This window comes from Xenopus laevis, chromosome 2L, assembly GCF_017654675.1.
Source record: "Xenopus laevis strain J_2021 chromosome 2L, Xenopus_laevis_v10.1, whole genome shotgun sequence".
Classification (NCBI taxonomy): domain Eukaryota; kingdom Metazoa; phylum Chordata; class Amphibia; order Anura; family Pipidae; genus Xenopus; species Xenopus laevis.
In genome coordinates this window covers 65,712,625-65,725,010 of record NC_054373.1, presented here as the reverse complement: position 1 = coordinate 65,725,010, position 12,386 = coordinate 65,712,625, and the positions used below count along the sequence as shown (strand labels likewise).

General features: G+C 37.2%; 1 protein-coding gene across 2 annotated transcripts in view; it reads left to right on the top strand.

Moving 5' to 3' along the window:
• Nucleotides 1-6,954, top strand: part of mapkapk2.L (MAPK activated protein kinase 2 L homeolog) — a 33,449-nt gene extending 26,495 nt beyond the window's left edge. For both annotated transcript variants that reach the window (XM_041580952.1, NM_001091551.1), the window contains 3 exon segments: nt 790-875; nt 1,652-1,732; nt 5,210-6,954. In XM_041580952.1, coding sequence (XP_041436886.1) covers nt 790-875; nt 1,652-1,732; nt 5,210-5,344 — 302 coding nt within the window. In that variant the 3' untranslated portion in view covers nt 5,345-6,954.
• Nucleotides 6,955-12,386: the final 5,432 nt, after the last annotated feature.

Sequence of the window (12,386 nt, the reverse complement as noted above, 5' to 3'; positions counted from 1 at the left end):
GAACAACCCCTTAAATGTCTGAATCTGACATGAAAGGGTCTGTGAGAGAAGAATGCTGATAAACCTGCCTCAGTCTACCTACAGGAAGCTCATCTGCACTCCAGGAGATAGACAAAACTTTTCAATCTGAAAAAAAATATTTTTTTCAAAGTTTATTTTCTAGAGATAATTAGAGGGGAGGATAAATATGAAAGAAAGAACAGCCTCCAAATCAAAGCTTTAGCAGCGTCAAGGAAATTAGGTTTGTAACTCATAAACATCACATTAAAATAATGAGTCTGTAATAGAACATTTGTTTAAATTGATTCTACTGGAGTTACAGCATTTTGGGTGACCAATTATCCAGAATACCCACACTGTAAGGCTAGTCAGATCAAGCGGACCTTGGCCTGCAGAGGAACGCAGGCTGAGAATCTGCTTTTCCACTCTTTCTTTGCTGCTGCCCAGTCTGCACCTAGAAACATTGCTTCCGCTTGGGTGCAGGCGGATTGTTAGCAGCTTTTATAGGCCCGTGTATGGCCACCTTTAGTAATGACTTGCCACTTCTGGATTGCTGCTTCCTTGTATACCTTTCTTTATCCGTTGTCACATCAGTCACAGAGTTTATCCATAGGGATACATCAGTATCCATTTTGCCAGGCTGAACAGCACTATAGCTTTGTTTGCTTGCAATAGATTTTTCGCTTTAATAAATAGTACATTTTCCAACCATCTCATTTGTAAGTAATAATAAATAGTACATTTTCCAACCATCTCATTAAAACCTTTTTTTTATCTTTTTTTCCACAGTAAAGCAGCTGATCAGAAATCTTTTGAAGACTGAACCAACGCAGAGGATGACGATCACAGAATTTATGAACCATCCTTGGATAACGGTAAAGCCCAGGTCTATGCCTGAGCTTCATCCTTGAATCTGGCACTGTTCCATTCTACATCTGTGTAATGCTGACCGTTATTGATCAGTAGCTCAGTGCACTCACAGGCTATGGTAGATTTCAGCAATAATCTCTTAAAAAACTAAGCTTGTTGTGCCCTGATTTAGGGCTTACTTTGGTAATACTATGAGCATATACTAAGGAAATAATTGGTAAAATACAGTTTGCTTATGACAATTGAATTTTCATTAAGAACAAGACTGCAGAATTATAAAGTTTTTTTCCATGAGAGTGGGAATGTTGGTATAAAGAAAAAGAGCAATGCATATCTGAAAATATTTACCTCAAAAGTGTCAGAACCAACCATTTTGAATAGAAACACAGCATTTTTTCAACACTGGGACTATGCATTGGTAATCCATCTCATTGTAACCAAATGACCTTGAAATATTTTTCCTGACCTGATATAGAATACTAGAGCACACTTGTATATAGAGATACTTCATTGATGGGTATTTGAATATTTATGTGTTATGTTATGTCCTCTAAGTTCATATTCACAGTGTAACAATGTCAGCAGCAGCAGTATGATTTAATATCAGCAGAAAATATTCTTCTGAAATCCGTTAGATTTTGTCCTTGAAATCCTCTGCCAAAAGTTTTAAAAAAATCATTGACTTTTTATGTTGATGAATATAAGCCCCTAATAATTGTAGTAAATTTGCTTCTGCAAAAACTAGACCCTTAATTGTTTCTCTTTGTTTGTGTCGTTACAGCAGTCTATGCAGATTCCACCAACACCTCTTCATACCAGCAGGGTCTTAAAAGAAGAGAAGGATTTGTGGGAAGATGTTAAGGTAATTTTATTCACCTGCTCTGGTTATCTGAGGTTGGCTGAACAACTCCTGTTTATTGGTAATGAACAGTTAAGGGATAGCATATTTATGCGGTGGGTATAATTACATTTGATTGAAAGCACCGGAATTACCAAGACACTATAAATTTGTAGACCTGTTAAGAGTTCAAGCTTTGAGTTTGAAATCTTTTGAAGGCCTTTGAATTCACACTAACTATTTACCTTTCTGTGTACCAAGTGCACTTTAATAGCAAGAGTATGGCTGCTGTAAAAAAAAAAAAAAAAAAAAAAAGATACTACCACCCCCTGTACTAGAAATTGATCATTGATGTGCACTGTAACTATGGGAGCATATTGTACAGTAATAGAGGGCACATCTCTCGCAGTAGTGTGTAGTGAATCACAGGGCAAAAAATGTTTACTCTTTCATATTCAACTCTAAGCAGGATTATCGTAAATATAAAGGTACAGAAATAGGGGGCACTTCGCTCTCAATTGTTTGGAGCGCTCCACGGGGCTTAAAATATTTACTGTTTAGTATTCAACTATGATTTATATTGTGATAAATATAATTTGTGTGAAGTTCTCACTGCGCGCCCAAAAATCTTTGATAATTTAAGTTTGGACAGCCCAGAAATTCTTTGAAAAGAGTAAGTAATATTCCGTGGCAGACTTAAAACGGCTACACATTCCAGATTTGGTCAGACTGTTTTGCTGATTTTGAACATGTGTGTACATATCATCAGCAGGGGGATTGTTTATATTAAAGGGGTTGTTCACCTTCCAAATATTTTTTTCAGTTGAGGTGTTTTCAGATTGTTCTCCAGAAATAAAGATTTTTGCAGTTTCTTTCCATTTTTTATTTTTTACTACTGTTCCAAAATTTATGTTTAAAATTTAAAGGGGAACTCCGGCTTCCAAACCAAAATTTTATAGAGGCCCACATAACACAGAAAACCCATATATACCCATCAGAGTTCAAAAAATATGAATAAATGCCATTTTCTATGCTGCAATCCAGCTGTTTAATGGTTCTTCTCTTTCTGCGTCATTTGAAATCTTGGCAGGAAAGGAGGGACTAAAACACTGATGTTAAAAATTGTAACAACTTCTCCACAGCTTACAGACAGCATGCAGGAACTACATAACCCACAATGAATTTCACTATGACGTTCTGTTGCTTATTGAAACCATGTGTGCAGGAAATTGTGGGGTTTGGAAGATGCAGCTGGCTTTTGATACAAAGTAACAGTAGTCAGCCAGCTCAGTCAGTCAGAAAGATCATCAGAATAGCAGGGGGCTAGGCTTAGGGAACTGTTCCAAACCATTACAAATCATGAAAAGTCTGCATATTTTTTAATTGATGTATAATGCAAAGTTGTTTGAAATTATGTTTACTTTTCAAAAAGCTTAATTTCTGTTTTTGTGGCATTCCCCTAAGGTTCCTATCTCTGGTGTTTTAGTCTCAGGTGCAGATTCTGTTTTGCAACATTTAGTTGATACATTTCTCAGCAGCATCTCTGGAGTATTAGCAACTATTGTATCCATTCTAACAGCTGCCTTTCATGAAACTCAGGGATTCTGCTCAGCAGGGACACAGATAAAAAAAATGTATTAACTAAATGTATCAAGTTAAAACAGTTTAGAGAGTCTGCGCCCCCTCCCCCCGAGCATTTAGAGAGGTGAAAATAAAAAGTAATTGGAGAAAGTCTTAATTTCTGGTGAACTATCTGAATCCAACTGAACAGAAAGAAGTGTTAAAAAGGTGAACAACTTTAATCCTGCAATACTGGGGATTGTTAACAGGTCAGCTGAAAAAGCTGAAGGAAAGTGAAGAGTAGCCACAGCTTGGCTGCTGCATGTGTCTATTCCACCCATGTATGGCAACCTTAAGAATTATAATGATATAATACACAAAAGCCTTGAATATCCTGTAAATTATATCCTTATAAACGGTGAGTTCTGATGTCATTTCTGTCACATGACTCACTGAAACTTGTGTATTATAATAAATAAAGTACCCCTTGTTGCAAAATATGAGGATATTCGAAGTTACCTCGGAGTTCCATGACCTGTATAAAAACACTCGGCCTTTGGCCTCGTGTTTTTATATGGTCATGAAACTCCTCGGTAACTTATAATATCCTTATATTTTACAATAGGGGGTACTTTATTCACTATATAATGGATGGCATGCTGCTCCAGCAAGCTTTATCAAGCAGGGCTTAATACCTAGCAAAGGGTTGAGCAGGCCCTGCAACTTTGGGCCTCATCAAAATTTGCTTGTAGTGGTAAAAAAAAAAAAAATGCTGCATAATTCTGACTTGTCTTCAGTGCAGCAATCTGTTTCCTGAATTTCTAAAATTAAGGGGGGTATTTACTAAAACTCGAATCTATCCCATTTTTTGATTAAAACAAAGTCAACCTAACACCCATTCACGAATTTAACAAATTTATGAAAAAATCAGCTTGAAAAAGTCAGTGTGGCATAAGTGTCGACAAAATTGTGCGAAAATTTGAATCGTACGACTTTTTCAAATTCGAGTTTTTCGGATTATCGTATGAAAACCAGCACAATGCCAAGAAACATCTTCACATTATAAAAGGGATATTGACTTCTACATGACTTCAACAGGTTTTGGGGTTTTTGGGGTATAATAAATCCCTTAAAAAAAATTGTGTTTTTTTCCCCTCTAAAAATTTGAGGTTTCCCCCTGAAAAACTTGACCAGAAATAATCAAGGCTTCATAAATAGGCTCCTAAATCATGAAGGGGTCACAGTAACATTAATGCTATAAGTTTATGCAAGGCAGCAATTTATTTGTTTTAGTAGCCACTAACTGACCCTGCCTAGTATTACGCAGCTTATTATCCTGTAAAATCTCCAAATCCTTCTCAATTAAGCTCATTACCATGTTGTGTATAACTATCATTAGGTAACAATGACTTTAATCCTTTTAATTGTTCTTTGGGGTTTTGTTTTTCTGCTTGCTTAATATTTTCCATATGTAAATCTTTTTTTTTCTCTTCAAATTTAAAGGGGTTGTTCACCTTAAAATTAACATGTAGAGATTGATTCAGAGACAACTGCAATCGGTTGTCATTTTTTAGTATTTGTGGTTATTGCGCTTTTTACTCAGTAGCTCTCCAGTTTGCAGTTTCAGAAAATTGCCCTAGTAACTATGCATTGATTTTAATAATATGAACAGGAAAGGCCTAAATAGAAAGATGAGTAATAAAAGGATCAATAACATTTACAGAGCATTTTTTTTTTAGAGGGGTCACTGACCCCCATTTGAAAGCTGGAAAGAGTCAGAAGAAGCAGGCAAATAATTCAAAAACTTTTAAAAAGAAAAAATGGAGACCAATTGAAAAGTTACTTAGAATTAGCCATTCTATAACTTACTAAATGTTAATTCAAAGTTGAACCACCCTTTTAATTGCTGCTTATAATGTTTCTAATTTCCCTTGTCTGCAGGAAGAGATGACAAGTGCCCTTGCCACCATGAGAGTTGACTATGAGCAGATAAAGATAAAGAAGATTGAAGATGCCTCTAATCCTCTCCTCCAAAAGAGACGAAAGAAGATCACTCCTCATGTAGCAACTCACTGAGGTTTCACTTGTGTACGATCACCATTGGTGCCAATCATGCCTTGTATTCTTGAGCCAACTCAGTGTTAGCTGTAAAGGTGGCTTGTAGTGCCACATTAAAAACAGAGGGATGGACCTGCAAGTCTGTCGGATTGGTGCCAGACGTTGGACTCATTCTTGTATACTTCTGTACTCCAATTTTAGGAAGTTTTTTTTTTTTTGTTTTTTTGTTTTTTTTTAGATTTTTTTTTGTTTTTAGAGAATTCTCACAATCTATTTTATATACATATTCAGATTTGCACACACCCACAGGAAAACAAGAGGGGAAACATATATTGTTGAATCTTTTGGCTATAAGCAGCAAAGGGAGAGGAAAGTGAAGGATGTAGGTGCTCCAGATAATGTGCCATCATTAGTATTTCCAAACATATCTGTCTAAGAAGTTATTTTGTGGAGCTGCACAATTCAGGGACCACTAAGCCCAAAAGGCAGTTTAATTACCTTTGGTACCTAATTTGTTATAAATAGTTCCTGTCCCAGCCTTGCTAGAGTCCCTTGTTTGCTTTTAAAGGCAGACTTGTTCTTTATTTTTTTTATAATTTTAAAGGCAATGTAAATATAGCGCTTTTTAATAGAATTTTTGGATATTTTAAATGTGTCCCTGAAATTGCAAATTAATTTATTTTTGTTACATCTATAAGGCCTGTATGTAACGTTAGTGTCTTTCTGGATATTTTAAGTTTCTAGTTTTGGAATAATTTCAAAAAGGCAATCCTTAAAATATCCGTGTGCATGATTTTGTTGCACCTGAAGGCCTACACGCAAAATGTTTTTTAAGGACCTTTGTGCCTCCATATACATCCTAGTTGCCTTATATGCAACCAAATGTTGACCTGATAACTGTATTTTTAGGAGGGTGCATTTTAAGTGTGGTGTGGGTGTAACACTGATGCTCAGGAAGGAACACAAATCAGCCTGTGAAACTTGCAGAAAAGGCCCGTTTAATTGAACTCTAGACGGTTGCCTGAATTCCGCATATATGACACTGTGGTGAGAATGTATTGCTGCTATTAATAAAGTTAGCTTTTTATATATTGATTCAAATAGGAGACACAAACGGGGTAAAATAATATACACTCTCTCTACTAGCAGTAGATATGTTGGTTCCTCATCTGCATTGTCATGAATCAGAAGTTCAGATTATTAGTCCATTATACCCCAGATATTTTGGCACTTTTTCCCTCTGTAAACTCTTGTATAATATACCAGCCTCTGACTCAAAAATGAACAGACACTATTTTCTTAGAGCTGCGATCTAAAAGAACCTTTCTATTGATTGCAAGAAAACCGTGATTTCATTATTTTTTTTTTTTTTTTAAAGAAACTGAATTATGCAGAATGAAATAGCAGAACAGTCGGCCCATTACTGATGTATTACTTTGTAGGATTTGGGGAGAATTTGGAATATGTGGCTGGGTTACATTCTGCTTTATTTTTGTAATTCAGCTGTATAGCTAATGACATTTGTATTTTTCATCTCTTTCCCCAGAAAGCAATAATTTTCTCTGGAATTGTCATAAAGTTCTAATTTTGTATGATCAAACTGTTTTACTAAAAGGTTTTAAACTTTGCAAAATGGTCCTGTTGATTCTAATTTTTCATCACATACAAACTTTTGTTTGCTGGGGGGGAGGGGTGGTATTCTGCCCGTAAAGGAGCTGTTTAGTTTTAGTAAGTTGTAGCGAACTGGCCTTCATTTTTCTGTTATTTGTAGTTTTTTGTTCAGCAGCTTTCCAGCTGTTCAGGGACATATCCGATTGCTAGGGTCCAAATTACCAGGAAGTGGTTTGAGAGATGAGTATATGAATAGGAGAGCACCTGAATAGAAACATTAGAAATAAAAAGTAACAATAACATTGTAGCCTCACAGAGCAATCATTTTTTGGTTGCTGGAGTCTGAGCCCTGAGTCACAAGAAGAAGACAACTAATCCAATATCTCTAAAAAAAATTTAAAAAAATGTATACCAATTGAAAAGTTGCTTGGAAATGGAAACTCTATAACATATTAAAAGTTAACATAAAAGTGAACTACCCCTATAAAGTGTCAGGATTTACTTTACATGTGTCTGTTATTGCTAAAAACAATGTGCTTTCAACAAAAACATTGATTTTAAATGTGTAAATGCTGAGTGGCAGCAGTAATCCCTGTCTCCTGCATGCTGGCTGGTATTTACAAGGTTACATTGTAATGATGTGCGGGTCGACAAAATGTCCATCTGCACCCTACCTTACCAGTAGCGTAACAGGCAGTTGCCGGGCATTCCTGCATGAAAATCTTTGGGCGACCTGGTTTGCATAGCAATTTATTCCCATGTCCTTGCCTCCCCCAACTGCACATGCATGCACCTTACAGATGAGTTGTGCGTACAAATTTCCTTTTTGAGATTAGATGGGGAGGGAGCATTTTAGTGCTGTAGACCCCGTGATCTGGGTTCCCAGCCCATGTCTGCTTTCTCTATAGTTATGTGTCTGCACCCTAACCCACCCGACCCCCTCCTTATTTATAGACCCACCCTACTCTGACATCATTGAAGTGTTGGAGCACGTAGGCGCGAGTCTAAAAAAAGCACAGACTGGCGGTGGCAACCGGCCCAGTAAGGTTACAGGCGGTTAGAGCACAACCCGAACCCCATCATGGCAATCTTGTGCGGAAGTGGGCTGGCCCGCACATCACTATTACATTGGTTGTTTTGACAATGAATCATACAGCCTCGACAGAAAATACTTATTTACCCCAAATCTACCTAATTGACATTAACGTTTTAAAATACTTTGATTTTCAAAACCCTGGGACTCATTTATAAACACTGGGGCAGTAACCGATCGCAACCAATTAATAATTAGCCTTTTTTTAGACAGCTGGCAGTGGTGGCCAATAAACGGTCAACCGTTTGGTAGTTTTAATCTTGAAAGCAAGCAATTTTCCAGGTAAAACTTAGTACCTGTGTAGCATGTATAATTAAGCAGTAGAATTCCAAATGAATCAGATGAGTGTATAACTGGCCAGATCAGAGATGATGTAGTTAGCCAGATTAAATATATTTCAATATATGGACAAACAATCCATGTTTTGTTTAAAGGGAAGGGGCAGCATTTTTTTTTTTTTTTTTTGTAGTTTAATGCACTAAAGGGGGAATGTAATTAAAATCGCAACCAATATTTAAAATTGCATTTTTGAATGTTTAGAGCTGCTCGCAATGTAAAATCTTTCGCTGGCGAATATTACACCACTCATTTTCTCTAAGCAAAGGTAAGCGTTAACACTTGCTCTGGAGTTTCATTAAAGTGATACTGACACTAAAAAAACTACTTTTTAAAATATGAATGTTCATTAAAAGTTAAAAGCCAACCTGACTGTCCCATCTCAGCCTGTCAGTTAAAGTTTCCAGATAACGGGTCCAATACCTGTACCAACGCCTAATTTTTTTTGTAATACTTATTTGAAAGGCAGTAGTTACACATAATGCACCACTATGACAAATTTAAAGAACAAGCCTCATACACCATGTGCTGTCATTGGAATGAGCTACTGCTCATCCCAATCACTGCACATGATGGGTGGGGCTTGTTCTTTAAATTTGTCATAGTGGACCCTTATGGGTGACACTTGAGAAAGGGTTAAAGGACAAGGAAAGCCTAAAATAGAATAAGGCTAGAAATGCTGTATATATAATGTTGTATACTAAACATAAGCATGAACTTACTGCACCACAAAGCCTAATCAAACAAATGATTTATGCTTTCAAAGATGGCCACAGGGGGCTGTGATCTTGTAACATTGTTAAACATCTTTGCCTGACCCTAACCCTGCACATGCTCAGTGGGGTCTGGGCTGCTTAGGGATTGTCATAAACAAAGCTGCTTGAATTCTGCATGGCTGGTAAGTAAGGCGGGGGCTCATAAGTATGATTGTTTCCCTGCTCAGCAGTTAGGGACCATCTGACAATTCCTATCCACCGCAGTAAATGAAGGGAGAATTTCACTGCATACAGTCAGGTTTCTTATAAAAACGGTACACATTTTTTAATTAAAGTATATTGGAGATAGGTTTCTTTTTCATTAAAGAAAGTAAAAATGGGGTTTTATTTTTTTTTCTTGTCCTTTAAGCCCAAAACACTTCATGTGATTAAATGATTTGCAGTTTGAACTTTGCAAGTACCGGTCTCTACTCATTTTTGGACTTGATAATACAACAGCCTTCTTTGGACAGGCAGAGAAACAGGTACGCAGAAGGCACCTGGCAGAAGGGTGATTGTAGTAGTTGGTCAACGTATCTGTGCGTCTATGCGGTCCATTATGATCCAATCGTTGTGCCCTAGGGATCAGCCCGATATCACCCACTTCAATGGGCGCATATGGGGGAGAGATCCACTCATTTGGCAACATCGCCAAATGAACAGATCTCTACGTCCATGGCCACCTTTAGAAACCACTGATATATATTAAGCAGTGGCATATAACCCACAATAAGTAACTGATATTTGCTGTAATCTGGCATGACAGAACTTCTGGTTTGTAAGACAAATAAAGTATGCCTATCTGCTTACACTCTTTCTCGTGCAGAAAGGTTATTGTAACATATTCTAAATTAATCATTTGTTTCTATGGAACTGCTTACTTTTTCCTTAGTGAACATTACACACATAAAGAACAGGCTTATTACTAGTGATGGTATGCAGGGATCTTGAATCGGTTCAAATCATAGTGATAAGTAAGGGTAAAACAATCCACTCTTTGCTTGGGATCTAATTCAAGCTCTGATTCACAAGGGATTTGTTTATGGATTCATTAAGTAACAAAGCTTTTTTTAAAGACAGTAACAAAAGCTACCAACAGATGTTCCCCCTACTGCCATTCAACCAAAATACCGGAGCAAGAGCACAGACACTGCAAATTTCATTACAAGCTTGCTGCATTTTTATTAACATGTATTTATATAGTATTGGTAATGTCATTTTTTTCACAAACTAAACAGTACAGCCTGGTCCCAATTCTCCCATTGCTACTTACTGTGCCTAGAAGCTGAATTTTTTTCCACCCACACAATGAATGTACATTTGACATTAAATACAGAATTCATTTCAATGCAAAAAAGTGACTGAACAATTTATTGTACAGAGTGAATCAATTTACTTTGGAAAAACCACAGGACAACTCAAGATACTCAAAAGAATCCGCATCAACAGGCCAAGTATCGGCTGCATATGAAACTGGCATCTTAATGCAAGGGGGGTTTGTGATGAATCTATGTAATTTTCTGTGTTCCAGAAACATGGCAGCTACTCACATTCCACAGTTACATAGAGGTAGAGATAAAGAAGATGCTTCTACATCAGTGTTGCCCAACTGTTCCATGTGGGTGGGCAAATAAGCTGACATTACTACATGTGTGAGGGCCATAATATTATTATTAACATGTATTCCAACATATTCCACAGTGCTCTTCCATAGATGGATAAATCGTACATACAGAATACATAGGGTATAAGGAGGGTCCTACTCAATGGAGCAGTCAAATTTTTTTAAAAAAAAAAAGGTGTGTAGAGAAACAAGGTGTTGGGATGGACAAGATTTGGAGTCAAAAACTGGGCATTGCACAGGGTTTAAAGCCATATAGTGTATTATGAGAGAATGCTAGGCTAGAAGTTAGGTTCTCTAAAGAAATGGGGTTTAAAGCTGTTGAGAGAGTCTAATACATTAAGGGAGGGAGTGCCTCTTATGACATGGCATGCCATTGGTTGCGTTATCAGAGGTGGATCTGTTCCTCAACATCTCACTCATTACCTCTGGTCAGTGAGGCACTGAGATAACACTTGTTATGACATGATGTTTTTCATATTTTTAACGTGCACCAAATAAATGTTTGAAGTGTGGAGCTGCTGCTTGTTTCAATGGATTTATCTATAGGTGGGGATGAGCGAAAATTTTCGCAGCAAAAATGGCGCTGATATACTAATATACTAAAAATTTGTTGTGCGTCAAAAAAAAAGTTGTCCCCCATAGACTTCAGTGCATTTCGCCAAATTTTTGCCTTTTCGCGAATTTCTGGTGAAGTGAAACAGGTCAGATTCATCCACCACTATTCATAGAACCTTTAGCTCTATGAGCACTGCAAGACAGCTACATTTTATAATATTTATTTCAGGTTGAGGAACAAATAAGTTCAGAGATGTAGGGGGAGTAGAATTTTGAACTGCTTTGAATATTAGGTTTATTACTTTTATCTGGCACTGGGAAAGTGGCTTGGTAGAGGAAGAGCGGATTGTGAGTTATATAAACCTGCACAGAAAGCATTTTAGGACATCATCAGGAGAATACACGGTCCTGAATGTGCTCTCGTAAAGAAGAAGTATGCAGTCACTTATTCTACTCACTTATCCGAAGAAACTGCCGTCACGTCTCCGTGCTGCCCACATTTGCCATTGCAATGTCCCCCCTCGTGCATACTTCTTCTTTACGAGAGTGACTGCAGGAGAGTGTGTTCTCCTGATGATGTCCTAAAATGCCTTCCGTAAACCTGGCAGCTGCACTTATGCACTGGAATACCAATTAACTTGATGTGAAAGCAAAAATTGTGGTGGCATTTTGTAAACAAACTGTCTCTTTCTTAAAATATGAGACATTTCTTGGCTGGCACTTGTCGGCTAGGGTAAAATGCATAGCGCCCTTTCAATGTATTATTAATATTCACGGAAAAAAAATTCTGAGGAAGTGGCCGGTAGCCTCAAAACACATAAAATGGGCAGCCTACAATATGTCATAGGCATGCCTTTACCATTTTTAATGATTCCTTAATAAATTTCTATTTTTTAACGAACGAATAATCGGCTCCTTTGGTGCTCCATTTTTTCTTGTACTCTATATAACAAAAAACTCTGACCTGTATTACTGGATAGTGCACAGTTTCATTGAACTGTATATACTTTACTGTACTGTACTGAACTGCAATATATTATACTACTGACTTGTCTGGGGTAATATGCACAAATGCCATTGTACTGT